General features: G+C 35.0%; 1 protein-coding gene across 2 annotated transcripts in view; it reads left to right on the plus strand.

The window, feature by feature from the left end:
• The first annotated feature begins 795 nt into the window (after positions 1–795).
• LOC123698436 (zinc finger protein 184-like) overlaps positions 796–27,179 on the plus strand; it is a 49,145-nt gene continuing 22,761 nt past the window's right edge. The window contains exons 1-11 of one of the 2 annotated variants that reach the window (XM_045645053.1): positions 799–1,273; positions 1,421–1,555; positions 1,908–2,210; positions 5,607–5,765; positions 6,177–6,314; positions 7,059–7,186; positions 7,904–7,978; positions 18,947–19,079; positions 19,652–19,782; positions 20,520–20,643; positions 21,097–21,216. In XM_045645053.1, the coding sequence (XP_045501009.1) occupies positions 1,166–1,273; positions 1,421–1,555; positions 1,908–2,210; positions 5,607–5,765; positions 6,177–6,314; positions 7,059–7,186; positions 7,904–7,978; positions 18,947–19,079; positions 19,652–19,782; positions 20,520–20,643; positions 21,097–21,216 (1,554 nt within the window). In that variant the 5' untranslated portion in view covers positions 799–1,165. Of the gene's footprint in view, positions 1,274–1,420; positions 1,556–1,907; positions 2,211–5,606; positions 5,766–6,176; positions 6,315–7,058; positions 7,187–7,903; positions 7,979–18,946; positions 19,080–19,651; positions 19,783–20,519; positions 20,644–21,096; positions 21,217–27,179 lie in introns of both variants that reach the window. The other variant, XM_045645054.1, reaches the window with a different exon arrangement.

Raw genomic sequence — 27,179 nt, forward strand, 5'->3', positions numbered from 1 at the left:
AAATATTATATTATTCGTTTTGCTTATGGCCCTTATGCCTCCTCCACACTACTCGCGAAGTTGAACGAGGTTAGACGAATAGAATAATGTAGAGAGGCACTTCGGCTTACTTCGTCCAACTTTACCTCGCCTCGGCCGACTTCCGTTTGTTGTCGGTTTTTGCGCCCGAGTCAAAGGGCACGAAGTTACCTGAAGTTCGTTCTGAATATGAACGTATGCGTTCCTCGCGAAGTTGAACGAGTGTATAGTGTAGCACTGCGGACTTCAGTCAACTTCGGCCGAGTACTTCGCCGAGGAACTTCGCGAGTAGTGTGGAGGAGGCATTACAAAAATCGGCCATGGACCGAGGCCGAGTCCGACTCCCACACGAAGCGAAGGGTCCGTACTATCATCTATAATTTATTGTATGGGGACCTCCTTAAAAAAATTTTAGTATTTGCTGTTATGGCGGCAACGGAACTAGGTACATCATTTGTGAAAATTTCAGCTCTCTAGCTATCACGGCATTACGTAGTAAGTAGTAACTATTAACTAATACTATCTAATCTGAGATTACGGCTTACAGCCTGGAGAGAGGCAGACAGCGGAGGCTTAGTAATATGGTCCCGTTTTAACCCTTTGGGTACGGAACCCTACAAATTTATAAGTCTAGTAAATAGAGTAAATATGATATCATCCATAGATAGTAAATCATACGTTCCAATAGACTTGTATTCATGTTTAAAATTATTAATGAAATGTTAATTGCTCCGAGGAAATGACAGTCACCAATGGTCAACACCGGTCAACACAGACATCTGAGACAGACATTGACATTTGTGATTTGACACAGACATTTGGTCAATTAACAATTTGGCGTATTCTGCAAAAGTAGACGTTCTCATTACTTTTATTTTTATATATTCGACATGTATTTCTGATAAAGTAGATAGGGTAATAAAAATTACTGCTTATTTTTATTGTTGCACATTTAACCCTTGATTGTAACAGGTGCGATGTTTCTTATTTAAAAGTTTGTAAGACCGACTTGCACCTATGCAGATCTAAGGTCTTATTACCTAAGTCCACCTAAGTCTACAGTGTTTAATGTTTATGCCGCCAACCAATGAATATGAAGAGTAGGTAATTAAAAATAAAATAATTAGTTATATTTAATACTTCCAACATGGAAAACGTTCGAGCTTGTGTAATGTGCTTAGAAATGGATGGAACCCTTTATAATTTGCGCTCTAATTCACTGGAACGATATTATAGAATATTGACGGGAACAGATGTAAGTTGCAAACAAAATTATTAATTTATTTTATCTTATCGTTAAGAAATATTATAGATTATGATTCGTAAATCTTTCGCAAGTGTATGTACATAAATAAACAACAATGAAAAATAAGTAAGTATGTATTTACTTTTTTAATTACAGCCACTAACATCCTTGGAGCTCCCTATGTTCGCTTGCTATGTGTGCAAAGCGATGTTATACAAGTTCTATTCATTTAGACAGAGGAGCCTGAGGGTTCAGGCTATATTGCAGGGGATCTTACAGAGCAATGGAAAGGTCAGAATTAATGTTCTATCACTATAGTATAAAACAATGTCGCTGTCCCTTTGTATGCTTATATCTTTAAAACTATGTAACAGATTTTGATGCAGTTGGCTTAAAACTGTACATTATAGGGCGTGGAGTTGAGAGGTGTAAATTTTTTTGTGGTTAGCTATTGCCCTATGGAATCTAAATCAGAAATTTCACTCTGAGGAAACTTTTAGTAGAGTTACAAATTTTTGAAAATCGGATAATTACTATAGAAAGTTACTCCATCTTGTTTTTGTTACTCATATTTATTGTTTTACTCCAAAGTACAGTTCAGTTTTACCCTAATTTAAACTGAAATCTTATATTATCCTTTCAGGTTTTAGAACAAGACATAAGGCGGTTGGACAAAAAATCCTACCACCTAAATTCGAATTTAAGTATACAGAATGTAGTGGAAATTAAAATTATAAATGAAGAAGATAATGAAGATACAATCAAAGAGGAGCCATTAGAAGAACTCGATTGTGAATTTTCCTTTCAAACGAATGCTGATAATGATTGGCTGAGTGATGACGAACCATTATCCATTCATAAGAGTGAGAAAATGAAAGTGAATTTGGAGGAAATGGAGGTGAACATCGAGGAAGAAATAAAAGAGAGAGAAGATAATGTGGATGAGGTAAGTTATTACACAAGAAAGTTGGTATATAACTTAGGTACCAATTTTCTTGTGATGTACCGAATTTGGTTTGAACAGAATGTGAACTTCCGCTGCACTGTCTCTATATAAATAAATTGAATTGGCTGCTAAATGTTATTGGTTCTCTAAGGTCCTCCACAGAACTGCAGTATTTAGGGGTAGCTTTAAATTTAGTGCCTCTAAGTGCTGGAATGACTTGCCACCACCGATCCGCAATAGCAACAATGTATTGGGCTTCAAAAACAAACTGAAGTCCCATTTGCTCTGCTTACAAAAAGGTTCTGAGGTTGGGGCTCCAAACACGTGACTCGGTACGGCTCTGGTGAAAATACTATTTGTAGTTGTTGTTTATTAATTATGTGATGTATTGCGTATTAGTATTGTATCTTCTTTTGGAATGTATTATTGTATGTTTCCTATCTACTATATTGTATTCTTATATATTATATTATTGCTTTTATTTTTTATTTTATTTTTTTTCATAATATGTACACTGCCACTGTCAGGATGTCAATATGGTGTCCACTGAAAATCAGTGGAGAATCTAAGTGTCTTATATGTCCTTAGATTCTCAAACCACTGAGTGGATATTATCCATTTTGTGCTGTTGTAACTAGTTATAAGTTAATTTTACTTATTTTTTATGTATTAATGTGCATCGGTACAAATAAATGTATTATCTTTCTTTTCTTTCTTTCTTTCTTTGAAGTACTCTCCTTTGCAACAAATTATAGGTGCATTATAATATATTGGTGGCACATTAGTTTACTACATACAACATAGTTTTTCAATTAATTATTATTAAACTCAAACTCAAACTCAAACACAAACATTTATTTATTCAATTAGACTTCTTCGAGAAGCACTTTTGAAACGTCAATACATATTTTTATCATTTACCACCGATTCGGAAAGCAGTATCTATGGAGAAGAATCGGCAAGAAACTCCATAGTTGCTCTTTTAAATCATTTCAGTATTACAATTTAATTTTACAAAATATGTAAGTAACCGTACATCATAATATGCCAAAGAACTGTCCTGCGGTTCTCACGCGACAACCCTCCATGGGTTTTTATCTTCCATATATTCCTTAATGCTGTAATAGGCTCTCTGAACTAAGACGTTTTTTACATAATTCTTAAATTTAGCACTACTAAACTCTTTAATACTATGAGGAATTTTGTTGTAAAAAGTATACCTTGACCCATAAATGAATTTTTAACTTTAGCTAACCGGTAAAATGGCATTTCAATTTTATTTCTGTTCCTTGTGCCATAACAGTGTCTATCTCCTACTCTTGTGTGTAAGTCTGCGTTTTTGTGTACATATAAAATATTATTAAATATATACTGTGATGGTACAGTGAGGATACCAGTATTCTTAAAGAGATCTCTTAGTGAGTCCCTAGCACGTAAATTATATATAGAGCGTATGGCTCTTTTCTGTAATATAAATATAGTTTCAATATCTGCAGCCCTGCCCCATAGCAGAATTCCATAGGACATAATGCTATGAAAGTAGCTAAAATAAACCAATCTAGCCGTGTCTACATCGGTGAGATGCCTTATTCTTCGAACTGCATATGCAGCTGAACTAAGCTTAGCAGCGGTGGCGGCAACATGGGCCCCCCATTGTAACTTCTCATCTAGTGTCAATCCAAGAAAAACAGTAGAATCCACAGGGTATAATACCTCCCCGTTTAAAATAATATCCCTTTTCACCTTTTTTACATTTGGAAGGATAAATTCTACACAATTTGTTTTTTTTGCATTTAATAATAAATTATTAGCAGTGAACCAATTGGATATGCGTAAAAGAGCAGAGTTTACTTCGTCAACGTTTGAGTCATGTCTATCCACATTAAATATTAATGAGGTATCATCTGCAAACAGTACTATTTCACACATATCCTGCAAATAATAAGGTAGGTCATTAATATATACTAAGAACAAAAACGGTCCTAAGATAGATCCCTGCGGAACACCTATGTTAATCGGCGCACCGCGAGATTTCTCTCCATTAACAACAACGGTTTGTACCCTGTTCTGAAGATATGAAGCTATGAGGTCCTGAGATAAACCTTTAATACCATAAAAATTTAGTTTCCGTAATAGAGTGGTATGTTCTACACAGTCAAAAGCCTTAGAAAGGTCACAGAATATCCCTAAAGCATTCTTTGAATTTTCCCATGCTTTATATATATGTGACAAAAGAGCTATTCCAGCATCAGTAGTAGAGCGCCCCTTTGTGAAACCAAACTGTTTGGCGTGCAGAAAACCATTTGATACAAAATGACTACATAATTGGTTTAAAATTAATTTCTCGAAGACTTTGCTCAAAGTTGGTAAAATGGAAATTGGCCTATAGTTATTACAGTCTTCTTGGTCACCACTTTTAAATAAAGGAATTACTTTACTTAACTTTAATAAATCAGGGAATATACCAAAGTCACAACATTGATTAAATATAAACGCTAAGTGGTTGGCAATGTTTTCTATAATATTATTTACTAAATTTACAGACATTCCCCAGAGATCACAAGTTTTTTTTTAAGTTTAATGTTTTAAAAGTTTTAACAATTTCCTCTGCAGTCACATGTCGCAATTCAAATAATACATTACACTCAGCAACATGGTCCCTCAAGTAGGACTCCGCAAGCGCTGATGACGAATTTAATTTTTCGGTAATACTAGCAGGGACACTACTAAAAAAATCTTCAAAAGCAAGCGCAACATCAGCACTTTTGTCAATGACCCTACCAGCATTAACAAGTTTTATGGTACTATTTGATTGGATTTTGCCCATTTCACCATTAATAATTGACCAAACCGTTTTAACTTTGTTATCAGAGTTGCGTATTTTATCTCTGACATACAAGCACTTGGCAGTGAAACAAACTTTTTTAAAAGTTTTTGAATAATTTCTAACATAACTAAGAAATGACATGTCTTTGTTATATTGCTTCATGCCATATAACTCATATAAAACGTTCCTGCATCTGTGTATACTAGGTGTTGCCCATTATTAGTAAACATTGTCAAAATTAAATATTTTTTTCTTTGTAATTGATAGAGCAAATTAGGAGCAATTTTTTGAGTTATTAATAATAATAAAAAAAGATATTTTGCGCTAATTTCTTTCCTGTGCGTGTTGTTCATTATATATTACTAGATTTCCGCCCGCGGCTTCGCCCGCGTTTGCAAAGGATAACCCGCATAGTTCCCGTTCCCGTGGGATTTCCGGGATAAAAACTATCCTATGTGTTAATCCAAGTTACCCTCTATATGTGTGCTAAATTTCATTGTAATCGGTTCAGTAGTAAGCCTAATTTCTAAAAGCATATACTCGCGTTAAAGCTAATTTACTGCTTTCAGAAACCGCCCAAAGCCTCAAAAACAAGGAAACCCAAAAAGGCATTGCAACCAAAAGTAGTGTGTCCACGCAAAGACATACTAAAAACGGTCATGAATCAGGCCCAAGGGGCCTTGGACGACATCAAACTGGAAACACATATTACGGTGATCAATTTGACGGTAAGTAACATTTAAAATATTGTTGATTACTTATCATTTATTTTAAACTGGCTCGATAAAGTAATTGAGATAATGTCCATATAAATAATATGTTTTGGAACATTTTTAAATACATATTGTCGAAATGATTTGGGTCAATTTTGTATTAGTTATTTAGAACGGGATTAGTAGGTACATAGATATCTATTTTTAAAGCACAAAACAAAGTTTAAAGTCAATGGTTTAAACTTTAAAGGAAGTAAAATACAGCTTAAATATAAAAGTTAGTAACTCAAAAGAGTCATCAAAAATTTTCTACTTCTGCATTGAATAATAGAGTAAATTTTAAAAATTTATCAGGAAATTTTTGATGTATCCTACTTCCTACTAATATGATAAGTCAAACTCACAAAGTTTTTAAATAAATTTCAGGAAGAGGAACAATTGGAAGAAATCAGAAAACGGCGGGAGTCTCTCAATTATAAAAATTCTGCATTCAAATGTGAGCTCTGTTTTAAGGGCTTTATAGATACACAGGCATGGCAACATCATATGCAGAGACATGATAAGGTATGTTTATATATTTTTTAAATTAGAGAACAATTTATAGCATTATAGGGAATAAAAATAATAGATGAAGAGCCCACGACGGCCAGACCTTCGTTATTTTATACGAGTTGAAAGTATATCGTCCCCCCCCCACGGGGATCTCGAACCTCGGCTTGGGCCAGCGCTTGAGTGGCGAAGGTCTGGCTGTCGTGGGCTCTTGGGTTATAAGTGTTTCAAACAAAAATTCTTATTAGGTTAAAAATATTGTTGCTTTATTATATTGTTCTAAAATCTAAAATATTGTTCTAATCTACTCATAAAAACTATAGGTACTAATTTTATGATGTTGGTTTACATTAGTCTAAAATATTATTGGAACTTGTAACACTGAAAACAGAATGATAACATGAATTATTGATTACTAGCTTTCCGCCCGCGGCTTCGCTCGCGTTTTGAATGAAAAACCCGCATAGTACCCATTCCCGTGGGATTTCCGGTATTGCGTCATTTTTCCGGGATAAAAAGTAGCCTATGTCCTTTCTCGGGTATCAAAATATCTCCATACCTTTCATGAAAATTGGTTCAGTAGTTTAGGCGTGATTGAGTAACAGACAGACAGACAGAGTTACTTTCGCATTTATAATATTAGTATGGATTTTTTGAATTTGAAAAACGAATACACTTATACAATTATGTCTGTAACGTATGACTAAATAAAGAAAATAAAACGAAGTGTTATATTAATATAGAGAATCATCTTTCCAGTCATCAGGTAGCTTGGAATGTAACATATGCAAGATGCGTTTTAAAACGACAAGACTTCTAAAAAAACATCATGCTATTCATGCGAAGAAGTTTATATGCAAATACTGCCCATATGTATCTAAACACGTGTGAGTAGAATAATCTATATTTATAACCAGCTTTCCGCCCGCGGATTCGCCCGGAGATCACGCATAGAAAAACCCCCGATTTTGAAACATTCTTCATTGGTGCTCCGCTTCAGTTGGTCTAAGCGTGATGATAATATATTATTATAGCCTATAGCCTTCCTCGATAAATGGGCTATCTAACACCGAAAGAATTTTTCAAATCGAACTAGTATAGTAGTACCTGAGATTAGCGCGTTCAAACAAACAAACAAAAACTTCAGCTTTATAGTATAGATTTACATACTGTGTCCTGCAGTTTTACCCGCATGCTCCGTTTTTATTGGTCGTAACGTGATGATGTTTGCTTAGTTTTAGATAAAGCGGGCGAAGCTGCGGGTGAGATATAGTGTAAATGTATAAAAGTCTATGAAAAATTATCTGATATAATATATTATGTGGAAGATTGATTAGCATTAATAAAATATTAGAACACTCTTGATCTTATTTGGTTTAAATATGTAAATTATTTTTTTTAATCGTTTTCGGAAATATTAAAAATGTATATATAAATAAGATGTTAAGCTTTATTTCATCATAAATGACTCTTATTTTATTAAAATGAAGATAAGATTTTAATATATACTTAAAAACTACTTTCTGTGTGTTTTACTATTATTTTAATTAAATGGAGTTCTAATATCTACTATAAAAACTTGACATTTGTATATGTGTTTATAGGACTCCAGCTAGACAACACCTTTTCTGGCACCAAGGCGTTAAGTACAAGTGTCCATACTGCGAAGAGATATTGTCGTGAGTACGTTTTGATATTTTGTAGATAGATGTTACTTTACTAGTAGATGCACCTGACTTCGTTTGCTATATGTGGTACTGTGATATTATAATTTATATTTTGTATAAAGTACACTATTTAAAAGTTAGCTCTGCCGATATAAGTTTCATCGAAATAATAAATGTCCGAAGGAAAACTCAGCTTACGCGTATATCAGGCAGGGTTTTCTAATGAGCGGTAAATTAGACTTTGAACATTACTGCAATGAAATAAGGTGCTAATTCTAATGAATCTGTATAAAACACAGCTCTTACATTTTTTGGCGACGTAATAATAATTAACTAATTAATTATTTATCGTATGTCAATGAATATTTTAGCCGAAAATGTAAATTTTTAACTACCTATATATTTTTATCTATTCACATATCCGCCACCAAGTTACCTAGAAGAGATTGCTTAGCGATAAGACCGTGCACAGAGCAAGTAATATAGGAAGAGACGGCACTCAGTACTTCGATTTCGAGCTCACGCACACATATGCATCTATTACTTAGGTCAAGTCATATATACCAACCTATGAAAAGTTCACGTCAAACATGACCCACATTGCTGCCAACATTCAAAAGTTAACGTCGCTAGTGATGTCTTTACGAGTGCTAGTATCAATAAAAATTCATATCGATATCGATAAATTTTTCGATGCTGGGTACAACACTATTTATTCTCATCCTTATTCAAATTTATAGGAAATTAAAAATAAAACACCAACAATGTAGATCAATAAGTTTATTATTATATAATATTTATTGTATAACATTTTTAATATAATATTAAAACTCACTAACAGTAAAAATGGATAATTCATTTGAATTTTACTGAATATCTTTGTTCAGGCATGTAGGACTTAATTCGGCTTTAATATTATGTGAATTACAACTAGATTCACTTTTTATACTTTTCCTTGAAATATTTTTCGGGATTTAAAAATCTCGTTCTAATTTTCGATACTAATAATATATCGTTGCCGTTCGGATCGCCATATTGGAATTGTATAATATGAAGCCGTTGTTTTCTTTGGACACAATAATATCTCCTCTCCAATTGATTCTACAGCCAGGACATGATGTATTAGAGAAGTTTTCTCATAAATTGTTATGTTTTATCTTCCTAATAGAACAGTCATTAGGTACATATTGCAAATGTTTAGTCACAAATCACAAATAATATCTACACACAAAGATTTTAATATTGTTTACACGTATAACACTTTTTCTTCTGTTTTCACTTTTGGCAGAAATATTACGAATTAAAAAATTCAATGTACTGTACATTAACTGAGTAATTAAATAACAAAATCTACGATATACGAAGAACAGATTTGTTTTACTTCCACCAAAACAATAATATAAAACGCCATTTTGAATTCAAATTTCAAACAACAAATCAACATCAAGACGTTGTCTATGCTTAAATCTTAACCATTGACAAGAAATAGAAGAAAGAAAGAAATAATTTATTATTGTACTAGCTTAAAATTTAAATGTATAAAAATAAGGTTTAAAAAAAAAGAAGAAGTAATAATAGCTGTGTTTTACCTGAAATAAAACACATATTAAATACTTACCTATATTTGAAGCTTACTTATTGAGAAGGTACCTAGCTTTTTCCGCCTATTTTCCCTCTCTTTCTCGTTGTATATATGCTATCTCTCTCGCACACGGCACACCTCCCACCAGGTGGCGCGGCCGGCGCACGATAATGTGCAGGCGCTAGATCTTCTTCATTGAGTCGAAATACTCGACAGGTGGACGTTAAGTGTAAGCTTCAAATATAGGTAAGTATTTAATATGTGTTTTATTTCAGGTAAAACACAGCTATTAAACACTTGACCGTAATTTGAAGCTTACTTATTGAGACCTGTTTGTTACCCACCTGGTGTACAATATATGGACGCCAATGTGAATTTGAATAGGTACATAAGTAATTACTTATTTCTTTATTTGAAAGAGTAAGGTGTGCAGATAGTATACCAATAAATCACACAAATTTTTAAATTTTTATATTATTTATATTAACAATAAAAAGTTAATCAAATAAGAACCAAAAAGTAAATCATAATGATTAAAAGTATTAGAACTTATGAGATTGGTTCAAGCGTACCTTAGTTAACCTTTTGGGCTTGAAAAGTTAAAGTTACTACAATTTCCACTATCTTTAGCGTAAATCTGCGAAAGAGCAAGTAACGACTTTTAATTACGCATTTAGATGTTACTTACAAAATTAAGCAACAGCTCATCACCGACGAGGCAAGAATACCTCAACCTCAAACCTTTATTTATTCAATTAGACTTCTGTAGAAGCACCATTGAATCCTCATAACATAGATTTACCAGCTGTCTCAACTCACACAGTTCTAACCCAACCTGCTACTAGCGGACAAGTAGAGACCTTGGTCTTTACTTTTAGGGTCAAATAAATTAAAAGGTCATCCCTTGGATAAGGTAATAAAATAAACCAGGTAAGCGGTTTAAATTATAATACAGATAATATGTAACATCCAACCAAAGCGTGCGGTGTCTATTAATGTTTAGAGCCAACGCCACCGATCATAATATAAACATGGCTGGTACTTTCAGTGCAATGCATGAATTATTTATTTAAAACTGATAGGTTTTAAACTCTGTACTGGAAACATATAATGAACTCAAGAAGTTAGAGACTAAAATGATAAGAGCTTATCTGTGTCCCAAACCTGCAATTACTACAGCTAAGTACGTTAAGTTTTAATCAAATTAATTTTAAGGTATAGTTATGGTTTACATCAGAACTTATATACCAAAAGTCTCGGGACTACATAACGTGACTTAGTTATAATGAAAGTGTTTGTGCATAACATCTAGATTCTAGGCCATCAACAGCTATATGAACGTCAGATAGGAAATGAGCCAAATTTATCCAGTAAGTAACAAAGGTTTTTAATTATACTTATTCTAATTCAACCAACTTCTACTAGCTACTCCGTATGTCTTTTGGGTAGACGGAGGCAAATAGGATTTTTCTTCCGACTATAACATTTGATATTTGGAAAATGTATACATTTCTGTATACCTTCAGAGTCAGATTCTAGTGGTGCAGCACTAAACACTGTCTATTAGGTGAATGGTGCTGCTGACCGGGCCTTCAGTTCTGCTTTCCAGAATACCTTCGCCCTTCTCGGTGCTACTACTACTGAAATAGCAGTACTCTTACACGTCGTTCAGGCCTCGAACTGACTAGGATTTCTCATATTATCGTTACAACCCTCGCTCGCTCTAACGAGAACAAATTATCGCTAAGGAATTCTGCTGCAGGACAATGGCAACAGATTAATATGCATTATTATGTTCAGGAATATGGTGCGTTCTGAATACTATCGTCGTCTGAAGGTATCTCCTTTCGATTAACTGCATTAAGGGTGCAGATCTGATCCCATTTTTGTTCCGTAGGAATGCTACGACTGCCTAAACGTTAAACTGGACAAAGAAAGTTGCCCTGAATATGGTCGGTTGTTCCAACATCCCTAATATGGCTAGCTTACCTTAGTTACCCCTTGATTGTAACTGCTACCAATGGAGGCACTGCTCGTGGGTTGTCCACAGTTTTTCGAGTGCAAAAATGAAGAACTGAACTCGTGGGGATCTATGTCGAATGAATCTGTTTTAAGATTATGAAAGGACAGTTGGTTGTGGATGCGAAGACAGGACGTTACTTTAGTCATCTGTAACCACCACGAGAGGCAGCCACGGACAGTGATATAGTAAGAACTAAACTAGCAAAGTTTAGTTGGCTTACTAGACTTTGTCATGTTTAAAATGCAGTATATCATCTGTATAGAATTGCATTTATGACCATTGATAAACTTAATTCAACCGCAACCACGAGAAGCAGGCACGGATATCGATATAGCAAGAACTAAACCAGAAAGGTTTAGTTCGCTTATCTGGTATATTTATAATGTTTCAAAAGCCGTATAGTCTGTATTGCATTGCATTTATTGCCCCCCCCCCCCTTCAAATCAAAGAAATGTGAAGTCATCTGGCAGAGCTTTCTCGTGAAGGGTAGGGGTTCCAAGTAATATCTAATAATACGAGGCTTTTGTTTGGAAGGATTGACCTTCCGTTATTAATTATCCTCTATCCTAAGTAACTCAATAGTCAGAATTCACAGCACTCGTTGAGTCCTTAAACGTTTTACGTTAATAGTTGCATATAAGTTTATTATATAATATAATAATCCTGGTGGGATGACAAGAAACTTGTCTAAGCAAATGATTATCCTAATCCCTCAGCGATTTATTGTTTGAGCCCTGAAGAAAAACTCATGGGTGCCATAATGAGGCCAAACGGGTTGATAAACGAGTCGAATAAATTGCCTACAAGATCGGGCAACTAAAGTAGGCCTATGAGAGGTCAACTATAATACATAACCAATCGTAATTTGTTACATTCAATCGCTTTGCGATTAAAAAATCTCTTCAGGTGATTTTATGTGAAAATTGGTCGGCTAGTGCCATGGAATTACGATAACAAATATACCATTGACACAAGGCTTGGTGACAATCCTGGAAACCACCGCCACAAATCATCTGCGAGATGATATTTGATCCGACTCGCCTCCCTTTGTTGTGATTCTCTGCATTGTGAGGCTCTGCATTGGTAAATACAATTTGTTCAAGTCGCAATTTCCATAATTGATAAACCAATGGTGGTTTCCTGATTAAATAAGCGTAAGCTAACCTTTTAGGATACAAAGTATTCATTTCATGCGTCCATTATTTAACGTCTCTTACCTATTTTATTGTATTTATTAGGTTATATTACTATACTTATATTGTATAGATGGCCCACTGTGAATTAGATTTCAAAACCTTTTTCTACCTACCTTAGAAGAGTGAAGATCCGTTACTGTCATCTCTAACATTTTCGTGGGTCCTCGTTGACGAAAGCAAATATCTATGATCATTTTAATGATCAATCCTTTGTATATTTGCACCAACCGCAATCAAAGCCCCGCGAGGGCCGATATATATTTGCACCATTTCCCCGTGAGGGACGGTCGTAATCAAAGCCCCGCGAGGGCTGATATATATTTCCACCATTTCTCCTTGAGGGCGGTTGTAATCAAAGCCCCGCGAGGGCTGATATATTTGCACCTATTTCCCTGCGAGCGACAGCTGCGCGAGGGATGTTTGTAATTTGAAATAAGTAGGGCCTTCCCAAAAATACTTAATAGTCACCCTGCGAGGGTGGGTTTAACCTGGCTAACGAACCTAACCTGCGAGGAGTAGCGGTTAAACCTAGCGGCCACATTTATGTAATCTGCTTCGAGCAAGATTTAAGGTGCTAATATAAAATTAGAAGTTAATAATCATTTAAAATAATAATATAGTAACAAGGTACTTTAACTTATTTTCCAATGCTAGCAACAGCTGTCCAGGATGAAATAAGAATTGATTTGACAATGGTAATTAATTGTTATGTATATATAAAAAGAAGGCTTTAACTATTTAATAAAGTCAAAATTCAAATCATTTACACAAAATTTTAAAATGAACTTCGATTCATATTTAATTTAGTTCATACAATCGATGTCACATTCAGTTGCTTTATATCCGTTAACATTCCTTACGAACGCAGCCATACCATCGTAGGACGGTTTTATTGCACAAAATAATCTCCGCTCACCCGCAATTTTTTACTTTTTGTCAAGGTGTACAAGTTTATAATATTATTCTAAAACGTTAGAATATGTGAATAGTAAATCCTTTGAAATGTCTCTAAATTTAATTTCTAATTAAGGTATCTCGATAACTATACGATAACGTCTCTTTCCAAACTAGAAAATTTAAATGTAAAATTTTGGCACTTACTCGTTTTAACCAAAAAGTTGCATCATTTGAAACATAGGAAACGTAATATAAATAAAAGTAATTTTCAAACCAAAATTGCTGTGTGTAATACCTATGTCTATTTTCGCTTATATACGGATCAGATTAATACTCATAAAAGGACACGTATAGACTACGGATACTTTTGAATGTGTGGTACGTTCATGGTACCTACTGAACATGTGCATTGTGCGTATTCCATCATTATTCAGATGAGCGGCTAACTCCCGGACGATTTATAACATATCTCGACATGTTCGGACACGTTGTGATTCGTGCAATTACGCTAACATCAATTTGTTCCTGTTATAGGTAATACCTATATAATTTGTTCTTTGAGCTGACTCATCTCGTTCGATAATTTTTAGTTATAAACTATACTCCGAACCGTTCCTAGTGATAACGACAATGTAATAAAGTCGTAGCAATGGATTGCATGCCTGTTAAGCTTTGAGTTGGCTCATAGGATTAGCCTTGGATTTATCCATACATACTATTAATATTCACTTGTAACCTTGTAATAAAAACACATTAAAAATGAAATAAAATAAAAATATCTATATAAAAGAGAGGGTATTTGATATATTTAGTCAATATCAAATAATCACAAAAGTAATATTAACGATACGAGTAAAGCCGAACGGTAAATCCGTTAAAATCTGCTTTACTCACAGTATTAGAAATTCAAATATTCATTAGTATATATTGCATTACTTATAAAATATTTCAAAAGAAAAGTTACTATTTCACGTAAAATGTAACGGTTGTATCGTTAATTTTAAATATCTAACATGCTATTAAGTATTTAAAGCATATTGAAAAATAAACTATTGCTGAAGGATTCACTAAAAGACCTCAGCATTTTAAATAAAGTCCAACGGATATACCGTCGATTTAAAAGATTTTTGCTCATTTTTAAGTAAAATGTCATTACAATAGATGTAAAAATAACTCACTGTACCGATCCGACGGGATACACTTTTTCACACTTTTAGCACTTGCAATATGCAATACTTAATACTTAATAGCACCAAGGTTGTAGTCTTGTAGACAACCTTCTCGCGGCGGAAGCTAGACGCCAATGAAGAAGATCTAGCGCCTGCACATTATCGTGCGCCGGCCGCGCCACCTGGTGGGAGGTGTGCCGTGTGCGAGAGAGATAGCATATATACAACGAGAAAGAGAGGGAAAATAGGCGGAAAAAGCTAGGTACCTTCTCAATAAGTAAGCTTCAAATTACGGTCAAGTGTTTAATAAATAATTAAAACTAAAATATTAAATCTCATAATATTTGATTACATCGGAGAGGCCAACATTAGAAATATTTATATTTTTCTAAATGTTGGCAGGCCAGACTTGACCTTAGGTCTTGGAAAAGTACAAAATAATTTGAACTCTATGTCAAGTGAATGAAGTTTAAAATTGCTTGATAATGGAAGCCTAACCAAAACGATGTTCTAAAGTGTCGACCCACTGAGACCGTGCCTTTCTCTTATCACTTAGGGTCAGAGGCGGCTCGCCCTAAGGAGCGCTGGTGCAGTGAACTCCCATAAATAATTATAATAAAATCATACTCCTTAATTTCATTATTAATATTAATTATTACTATTTAAAATCAATCGTAATCGTAAAAAACTACTGGCAATACCAATGAATATATATCCATCATTCCATCATTCCATACACCTGTAGGTATAATACTGTATTATAAAACGCGCGTAGTGGAGCGCTCACGATTGCGCTCCAATGAAAAAATATTTAGTAGGTACATTTTCTAATACGAAATCCAATAGGAGTGAAAGAGATAGTTTTGTCAGAGTCCTGCGCGTGAAACAGAAGATTTTCTATGAAAATATAGCAAAATTCGGAGCGCCGCTCCCGCAAACGTTGCCGGTTCGTTTTTACCGCGTGCCCGGGCGCCCGTAAACAAGACAGCGATTGCGGCTTGCGCGCGACGTTGCCACTCATACATAAACAAACACTCTAGTCAACTTGCACGCGCGCGAATGTATATTCGGGAATTTTCTAATTAAAATCATAAGATACGTGTTGACTGTTGAAATAGCCTGTAGTTATCAGTATTACTTGTGAGTGTTAAAATGGACAATTATAATGTGGCGTTCATTTAAAAAGTGTGTTAAAACGTTACAAATTCGGCTTGAATTGAAAGCTAAGGGACCGCCACGGCCTGAACTTGATTTACGCAAAAATGTACGACAGAAACGAAAACATATACGCGTGTGTTTAAATCCGAACAATATGTGAAAACACCGTGGTTGTGTGATTGTGATGAACATGAAAGCAACAAAATATTTTGTTTTCCGTGTCTTTTATTTGAAGCGGGCGAGCCGGCGGAGGTGAGAGTGCTTGGACTGAAACGGGCGTTGACGACTTAGCTCATCTTTCAATCAAGATGAAAAAACATTCACAATCTCGGTAGGTACCATTTGTTGAATGAACTGCAATTGGCGTCTATCGAACGACAAGACATTCGTAAAGCATTAGGGCGGCCGAACTCGGACCGCTTCAAGCAGTTGAGACCGACCGCTTGAAGCCGCGACCGCGCGGTGAACTATAGGCATTCATTCACCGCCGTACACGTGACGGCTCGAGCCGTCGCGACCGCTTCAAGCCGTCAACTGCATGACGAAATTCCACTGTGCCGTTGACGGCTCGCGAGCGGTCGTGAGGCATACACTGACTGCTCGAGCCGTTGACTGCGCTAGAGCCGTCGACGGCTCCCTATACCCCTGAAAATGAATGACTTGACTAGTCAAAAAAATCAACGGCTCGAGCGGTTGGTAGCGACGGCTCGAGCGGTCAACAACCGACGGCTCGAGCAGTTGACGCCGACCGCTCGAGCCCTCCGTGTACGTCGCTCAGCCGTTAACTGCTCGAGCGGTCCGTGTACGGCCGCCCTTAGATTCCGCGTACCGAAAGTCAATACGCGAGTTCAATGACCGTGTCGATGAAAACAGACATATTTTACGAAGGTTAATAGATTTTCCTTTATAAGTAATTTTTTAATTAAATTGTACTGCTTTACACCATGTAGGTATTTTCAGTGTTTTATTTCAAGTGAACACCCATAAAATTTTGTCACGAGCCGCCTCTGCTTAGGGTATAAAAATAGCTGTAGTAGCTATTGTCCAATTCTCAGATCTACCCGTTAAGGGGCTGACAAGACCCAATTTAACAGTGATTGCGCTCTCGTTTACTCCCATACAATTGGACAGTGTGCGCAAACGAGAGCGCGATATCACTGTTACTGGGCGAAAAAAAAAATTCTAATCCGCGTGCCGCGAAGTATACGTCGCGAGGTGGTTCATGATCGCTCGGCAAAAGTGGAAATGGCATGCGCAGTGTTCAATTTTAAGGTCTTTATGAAGACGTGCGGAGTGAGGGGGGTGGGTGTGCGACTCGTTATTGGTAGGTTTATTTTTTTTTTTTAAAAGGCACCCGCCATCACAGGGTGTTCGCGCCACCTCTGGAATATTTTCCAGAGACATTATTTACATTTTTTTTTATTTATTTACATAAACACAATTTACAGCCACGTAATAAATTAAAACTAAAATTATTTACATTACGATAAATTAAAATACAAAAATTAAAAGTATCAAATAAAATGTTATACAAACGTTAAAAGACTGGGTAAAATAGATACAATAAAATAAAATAAATACAATAAATGGCACAAAAATTCAAAACTTTCCCTAATATCACACAATATCACACGTCATTGTTTCGCTTATTGACTACTTCTACAATATATTTACAATATTTCAAGAAAGTATCCCTGCACTTGTCCCCCTGGGCGGAAGGCAGATTCTCACCCGTCATCGCCATGCCCAATTTTTGCTCAATAGCATATCTATTGTTATTGGTAGGTTAGTCGCTCATCGATTCCCGCGCTGTGTTCACGCGTCTCGTGCCTCTTGAGTACTGTTGCGCACAGCTTGTGTTATCGCGTTACTAATACGTAGCAATAAAAAAAAATAAGAAGAATTAATGGAAGGGAAGATGAATTAGTGGAAGGAATATCACCACTGTCGGATGAATAATTTTCGTGTGATTTTACATAACATTAAATATAATAACTGTTTACTTTTGTTTTTTTAATTTTTCTTAATAATTTATCTACTTGCAAGATAAATTACAAGTAAAAACTAGTGTTATCAACTTATCATAAACTAGCTTTTACCCGCGGCTTCGCCCGCTTTTATTAGCCTATATCCGTCTCCAGGGTCCCAACTTTCTCTGTATCAAAATTCATCAAAATCGGTTTTGCCATTTAGGCGTGAAGATATAACAGACAAACAAACTCGCTTTCACTTTTATAATATTAGTATGTTAAGTTACTTAAGTTCAAAAATACGAAATAAAAAATGCTTAATAACACGCTAAGAATTTCAGTGCACGATTGTACACATGCGCCGATTGCCCCCACTACTTTCCTCGAGCGATCTAGAATCATCGCGCGAGTTATAGTTATCTCGTCGAATATAGTTAGTAGTATACCTAACGTCTTTGTTTAAATTACATCACCCTGTATTTATAAACAATTGCAAAATAAAAACAATAATTGTCCCCTTCACTCTCATAAGCTAGTCTGCGCGCGAGAGAGACTGGCAGACTTTTCATGATGCGTATGACGTCACGCCGCGCGCGTCTTCATAGACACTACACATGTGCAATGTGTAAATGTGTTTACGTTCCAGCTCTTCTTAATTGGCCAATACTGTTAGTACAGTACAATTCCTAATTTTTTATTAAATAAATATTTCAGGACAATTTTCACACACAGCACGATCTGATCCCATACTAAGCTTTCGCTTGTGTTATGGAAACCAGATGGCTTATAAAAAAACATTAATAATTTTAAATAAAAACTTATATAGATAATTACCACCCAGACACAGCAAACATCTATGTTCATCACACAAATATTTGTCCCGGGGGGGAATCGAACCCACGACCTCTGGCTTGGAAGGTTCTTAAAGTGTATTAGTTTTAAGCTAGAATGATGTATTTTCTTTCTTTTTATTACCCGCATACAGAAATGGGACGTCGTACCGATCGCACGTGCGCATCAAGCACCCGTCGGATTACATTTGCGGCTTCTGCGGCTACTCGTTCGTTTCGCAGCTTGGACTCAACATGCACAGGACCCTGATGCACAAGGGATTGAAGGTGAGATTATATATTTAAACTACTAATGCTCTCAAACGTTCGACCATTTGGATAAAATATAATAAGTTTAGGAAAAATAATAATTAATAATGCCAAAATGTACCTACTGCATTTATTTAAATATACACACACACACGTTACAGTCAGCTGTAACATACGGACGTCATATTGAAATCTTATCCATGATTTAAGTGCAATACTCCTCAGAATTTGGCGGAGTAGTGATTTACATGAGAATAATCGTTTTAGGGGCTGTTAAGAGCTAATTTAACAGTGATTGCGCTCTCCTTTACTCCCATACAATTGGACAGTGTGCGCAAACGAGAGCGCAATATCACTGTTACTGGGCGGGGCCAGGTCGTAGAAGAAATATATATATGTATATATATATATTATTATTTTTCGATCAACTTTTTAGTTATTAGTACTTATTAAAATTCTATTAATATTATAAATGCTATGAAAGTTTGCAAGGATGGTTGGATGTTAGTTAATCTTTCACGCAAATACTACTGAACCGATTACAAGGATGTGGGTTTTGCTTTGAAAACGGGGGCGAAATATAATTACAGATGCCGGCCAACAACGTGGATGACAAAGAGGCGCCATTTTGTGAGGCGTGTGACGTCAAATTCTTTTCCGTGGAAGCGTTCAAGCGACATATGGTCACAGCGAAACGGCACACGCAGGAATCTGAGAATAAGTGAGATTATTTATAATCATTTATGTCTATAATATTTATTTATTCACCATTTTAATCCGGTGTAATCGATATGGCGCTGATACAAATTTTATCCACAAAAAAAATATTTCGTTAAAAATATTTCGTCAATTTCGTTATTGAAGTGAAAATTTAACTTTTTTGAGCGTAAAATTTCACGGCAATACCGTCGCGTCATGGAGTAAGTCGACGATTTGTTTGAATCTTGCTAAAGAAGTTTCACTTCTGACACGTGTGCTCGGCACACACGCCCTTTTTTATTAGGTATATTTACAAAATATCAAATAATATAGAAAATACCGACATCATTAGTCTTACACTCACTGGAAAAAAAATACGAATACATTTTTAAGCACACCAATTTGCAAATTTAATAAATAAAAAATAATAAAATCTTTATTAGCAAGCAGGCCAGGTACATTAAAATTAACAATCTATATACTTACAACTAATTACTAAAACTTCTAGCTAAAAGGAATGCCGCTCAGCATTTTACAGTGAAAGCATAAACTTTCACTGCAGAGCTGATTTTCAGCGACACCTTATTTATATATCTAACTAGCTTTCCGCCTGCGGCTTCGCCCGCGTTCTAAATCCATCCATCCAGTAGTTTATGAGCCTATTCATTACAATCAAACAAACAAACAAACAAAGTTTTCCTCTTTATAATATTAGTGTAGATTATTAAAAAATGTAAATTATCATCCAACATTTCCCAGGAAAGGCTGTCGCGATTGCGGTGAAACATTCATGACGGAGGAAGAGCGGCGTGCGCACGTGCGCTGCACTCATTCGCGCAAGTTGATAGACTACAAACGCACTTGGCCGATTAATTGTCCGCATGTACGTTAAACTAGCTTTCAGTCCGCTTTTCAAAGAAAAACCTGCATAGTTCCTGTGGGATTTCCGGTATAAAAAAAACTCTATTCACCGCCTTTCATTGTAATCGGTTCAGTAGTATTTGCGTGAAAGAGTAACATACATACATACATCCATCCTCACAAACATTCGCATTTATAATATTAGTAGGATTTCGAAATTAAAAACTTTTTAGTTTTTACCCAATTTAAACGCGAATTTTTAATTACTGTTCTCATCTCCTATCTGTGTTTAAAACGTCGGGTTAATAATACCTACATTATAATGAAAAAAATCTCTAGCATCCTAATGATTTCAAGATATATAAATAATACTATAAAATCGCCGTGTAGCTATGTGCAAGCACAGATTAGATACTAGGTTTAAGTGATTTTTTCATTATTTATAAACCCACCCAAAACTGTTCGTCCGTTTCAGTGCTCAGAAGAGATAGCTAACGGGCGGGCGTACTGGGCCCACTTCAGGAAATACCATCCAGATAAAGAGTATCCCGTAGAGAAGAGACATATTTGTGACGTGTGTGGAAAGGGCTTTATGGTAAGTGATATTATTATTTTACAGATAGTACAACTCAGTTGTGCGCGCGGCCCTATGTGTGCGTGGGCTTGTAAATATACAACTTTCATTCGTGTGGCAGTGACGCGGCAGTCGTCGTCCGAGTAAGACGTGTTCTTATCGCTTTTTCTTACGGGTACAGTCGTTTCGATAATGTCTAGTTCTACACGGAGAAAATGTTTAAGGAGTCAGGCATCTTCAGAACATCGCGAGTTACCTACCTTGCTAAAGTTGAAAATAATATTTCAAGATGAACTTAACTATGATGGAAGTATTTTGACTCTGCGTACAGCTTTATTAAAGTTGGGATACAAATGGCGAAAAACTGTGGATAACAGACGTGTTATTATAAAGCGGCATGACATCCAAAAACTACGATTTTCCTACCTAAAAAACTCAGATACCGTCAAGAAAATCGGTGTATCGTATAATATACAGATGAGAGCTACATCTTAACTAATCATGTGCAAAACAAAGGATATGGGGTAACAAAGATGGACCACCTTTAAAGAGAAACCTGTCGAAAGGACAAAGAATTATCATTGTGCATGCTGGTTCAGAACAAGGTTTCGTACCTAACGCACTATTGACATACAAAGCAAATAGTGTTTCTGGTGATTACCACTCTAACATAAACGCAGTAAACTATTAAAAGTGGCTAAAAGAACGTCCGAATTTTCCACCTAACTCTGTGGTTTTTCTTGACAATGCCTCATACCATAACGTTCAAAATGACAGAGCACCAAATTCTAATTCCAAAAAAATAGAAATGGTGAGATGGCTGACAGAAAAAAATATAGCTTTTAATCAAGATATGAAAAAAATCGAACTGTATGATTTGATTAAAATAATAAAGAAAAAAGACGTGTGGCACTCGGGGACTGCCGCGGTAAAGCTATTGCATAGCATGCCTTCAAGCCACACCTCCGCCCGTCGGAGTGGAGAGCGTGAGGTTTTTCGTTACGGAATTTCTCGATTCGGTCCCCGCGCTCAAGGCCGCAATAGAAGCTATGCAATAGCTTAAAATATATCTGTAAATAGATCGACGACATACTTCAGCCATATGGCATAAAAGTTCTTCGACTTCCACCATATCATCCTGAACTAAACCCTATAGAAAATGTAAGGAATTTTAAAAAATTATATTGCTTCGCATAATGTCGACCAAAATGTGACGGAAATAATGAAACTCATAAATGAACGTTTATGTCAAATTGATGAAGGGATGTGGGGTAATACCAAGAAGCCAATTCAGGATTGGGGTAATACCAAGAATCTAATACACTGGAGATTGCACTATGACCATTAACTTGTAACAAGAAAATATGACCTTCAATGACGTCAGTCATGTTTTTTGTCTCTTTCTGTCGAGTGACCATGCTGGTTTGTAAATTCAGGATTTTTCAAAATAGAAAAAACTAAAAATCATGGTCTATAAATAATAACGACATATATTTTTAACAGTATTGTAACTTGGTATTGCCACTGTTAATACGAAGTTTTCCCAAGGCTACTATTTATGCTGTAATATTCTGTGCAAAAGGTTAGTTTTTGTACATGAGTTTGTTGATAAATTGCCAAAAACGTCATTCAGAAGCATTGTTAGATGAGACAATTATTATTTATGCTAAATAAAATAAGTATCTGAACCAATTATTAAAAAGCGATACTCCCTGATTATGGGTAGTCACCATAATAAAATTGTAGCAACTCTCACTTTGACAATATGGCATATTGTGTGTCAAAAAAATTGCGTCGCTTCGAATATTTAAGTTAATATTGTTGCTTATTTAATTAATATTTTCCGAATATAAAGAATGCATTGTATTGTGCAAAATTGCAGAAGTGTTTGGACACCAAATTCTGGCATAAAATTTCACAGGCAAGTGTATATTTACGTTATTTACAATATTCTCAATACTCATGCATTTACCTGTTTAGAATAATTTCAATGGCAAAAATTGTCTAATTTAGCATCATTTTAGTAAGCAGTCATGTTAAATTTGTTATTTCTCTAATACTTTATCATTTTTCAACAAGTTTTCAATAAACAAATTTAACAAGTAAGGTAACCATGATGACGAGTTTTTATGGTTTTTATGGAGTTTTTTAGGATTGGGGTAATACCAAGAATCTAATACACTGGAGATTGCACTATGACCATTAACTTGTAACAAGAAAATATGACCTTCAATGACGTCAGTCATGTTTTTTGTCTCTTTCTGTCGAGTGACCATGCTGGTTTGTAAATTCAGGATTTTTCAAAATAGAAAAAACTAAAAATCATGGTCTATAAATAATAACGACATATATTTTTAACAGTATTTATATTATAATATTACTGGTCATACTTTATAGGTACATACAATTTTAATTGGTATAGAATGATAGTTTTAAATAACTTTTGGCTACAAAGCTTGGATATGAACCGATATATAGCATTAACATCCTTTGTAAATAGAGGAAAGTTGTGTTTTGCATTAGATGCTGTTTACCAAATTGTAAGCTACTCAGATCTTCTTTTTAAACGCGTTGCTTCGACGGGTCAATTTCAAGCCAAAATCATCAAAGAAAAACTGTTTATAGCAGCCTTGCACAAATTTCAGCTAACTTTACAAAGTTTATTTTTCAAAAGGTATGTTTTTCTGGGTCGTAATCCTCATTAACCTTGATGGGCACATATATTTCTTTTTATTTTACTTTTTGGAAAGCTGAAATACGTAAAACAAAAAAAATATGAGGTAAGTTAAAAAAGTACATATAAATTTCAATGTAAAAACGAACAATCTTATATCTACATGTGAGTGCAATACCGATGTCGTGTGTTGTTTCATTACTAGTAACAATCTTTAAAATAGTGTTCTAAATTTTCATCATAATATTGTTATAACAATATTATATTCTCTTCGCTATCCATAAAAACTCGTCATCATGGTTACCTTACTTGTTAAATTTGTTTATTGAAAACTTGTTGAAAAATGATAAAGTATTAGAGAAATAACAAATTTAACATGACTGCTTACTAAAATGATGCTAAATTAGACAATTTTTGCCATTGAAATTATTCTAAACAGGTAAATGCATGAGTATTGAGAATATTGTAAATAACGTAAATATACACTTGCCTGTGAAATTCTATGCCAGAATTTGGTGTCCAAACACTTCTGCAATTTTGCACAATACAATGCATTCTTTATATTCGGAAAATATTAATTAAATAAGCAACAATATTAACTTAAATATTCGAAGCGACGCAATTTTTTTGACACACAATATGCCATATTGTCAAAGTGAGAGTTGCTACAATTTTATTATGGTGACTACCCATAATCAGGGAGTATCGCTTTTTAATAATTGGTTCAGATACTTATTTTATTTAGCATAAATAATAATTGTCTCATCTAACAATGCTTCTGAATGACGTTTTTGGCAATTTATCAACAAACTCATGTACAAAAACTAACCTTTTGCACAGAATATTACAGCATAAATAGTAGCCTTGGGAAAACTTCGTATTAACAGTGGCAATACCAAGTTAGGTGTGAAAGTGATAAAAAACATGAACTGGGCAATATTTTCTTGTTACACGTCAAATGTTCATACCGAAATCTCCAGTGTATTAGATATAAGCTTCTTGGGTAATACTTGTCGACATGTACAAAAGAAAAAAGAAGAATACTTTAGACATTTTGACATGGAGTACTTTACACTAAAAGAATTTGACATAGTGGGGTAAGAATCAGTAGGTATTCGATTGGATTTTGATGTAAATGCTCTGTTAGTAGTCTTCGATAAGAAAGTTTAATCCCGTGTTACACGTAAAGTATTTACTTTTTTCCGTCTAGAAATACTTATGTAACGTGTTATTCGTTGAACGTGTAACTGGCGTACTAATTGATGTTAACATTTTTAATTATATTAATGGATTTCAGGATTTCTTGATTCCACATTGACGTATTTAACGTGCTTAATTTACATACTTTACGCGTAACAGGTGCCTTAATTTCTCAATCTTATTATTTATTTTTGAGACAAATTATGTACTTAACTTTCTTTATTACGATTCATAAAAACTATCTAATACACTGGAGATTTCGGTATGAACATTAACGTGTAACAAGAAAATATTGCCCAGTTCATGTTTTTTATCACTTTCACACCTAACTTGGTATTGCCACTGTTAATAGAAAGAAAGAAAGAAACTACGTTTAATCACAAATACTTAACTAGGTACAATTTTTCACTTATAACTAATACACTCCTGAGAAAAAACACATATTAATAAGTTTAAACCTTAAAATACAATAAATATATTCAAATATTGGTCGGTATACGTGATTAGGTGGACTACTCAGCATATGCCTCTCCGTATTAGAGGAGAGGCGCCGGTTTCCAGTAGTCCTCTCAACTTGCTACGCTTGGAGCACCAGAACGGTCTTGTGTATTGTAAAATATAAAAAAAAGCTAATAAAATAAATATTTAAATTTTTAAAATAGGAGATAGATATTTAGAAGTGGCTAAATAAAATTATCAATAACATAATATGTAGATATAAACTTACTTGTACATACTTGATATTTACATGTAAAGGGTTAAGGAATAAGATTCAATGAAGTAATTTATACATAAGTTTAAGAGTGAATATATACATAATAAAATAAAATAGATAGATAAGACTATAAATTCAACGCTATTAGGGCTGGTTTAGAAATTCAGCAAGTATAACTTTTTTGTACTGATATTTAAAACTGTGCAGTGTTTTGCAATTTCTTATTGGCGGAGGTAAATTTTTCCAGCACCTAGTAGCGCTGTATGTAAAGCTTCCCCTGAAAGCCGCTGTATAGTTTCTGGGGGTTCAAAGTTTATACATGGACGCCCGTGTATCATACAAGCGATTGCTATCATTCATCCATGTGAGTTTACTGTAGAGGTAGGCGGGTGCCTTGGTCATGACCACGTTGAATAGTAAGGAGGCTAAGTGCAGTCGCCGACGACTCTCCATGTTTAAAATTTTGTTGGACTTTAGGACAGGTGATATATGGGTCCGAGCTGGTTTGTCCCAACAAAATCGAGCGCAGGCATTTTGTATTCGCTGTATGGAGTTTATAGTGCGTACCAGCAATCTAGGACCATACATCACATCGGCATAGTTAAATTTTGATAGTTTAAGTGATTCACAAAGCTTTATACGAAGGTCTGTGTTTAAATGTGACCTAATATTATACAACACTTTCAGGCGATAAAAGCAGTTTGAAATTATCGAATTTATATATTTTTCGAATCTAAGTTGTTCGTCGAATATGACTCCTAAGTTACGAGCCTCACGTACACGCTCGATGACAGTGCCTTGAATATAAATTTATAAAGAATAGAAAAAATTCGATCACGAGGTGGGACTCGAACCCGCATCCTTTCGCGCCATTCCGGGGCGGATGCCTAACCAACTCAGCCACTGACCACAACTCAGACACAACGTGACCCGCCTGAGCAATCGAATTTATTCTATTCCTTCAGTTTTATGTGCCTTAAGGGACACAGCGCGCGCCATCTATTGAGATGATTTAACAACCATCTCAACCAATATGAAGCACCTTCCAGTGAATACAATATTGTAACGATGGAACACGACCTTTTTTGTTGAATTTATATTTTTTGGTTTTATGGCATTCAAATGCTTTAAAAATATAAATTTATATTTATAAAGCATTTGAATGCCATAAAAACCAAAAAATATAAGTGCCTTGAATGTTAAGTACAGGATTTTGTTGCTCGACACTTTTTACCTGTTTTGGTGTACCTATCATGAATTTCGTTTTGTCAGCGTTTAGCTGCAAGGTATTATTTGCTGACCACGTAGAAATTCGATCTAGGTCACCATTAAGTTTGACTAAGCTATTCTGTGTATCATCGGGCTTGAAAGATAGATAAAGTTGTATATCATCAG

This window comes from Colias croceus, chromosome 16, assembly GCF_905220415.1.
Source record: "Colias croceus chromosome 16, ilColCroc2.1".
In the NCBI taxonomy this organism is placed as follows: Eukaryota; Metazoa; Arthropoda; class Insecta; order Lepidoptera; family Pieridae; genus Colias; species Colias croceus.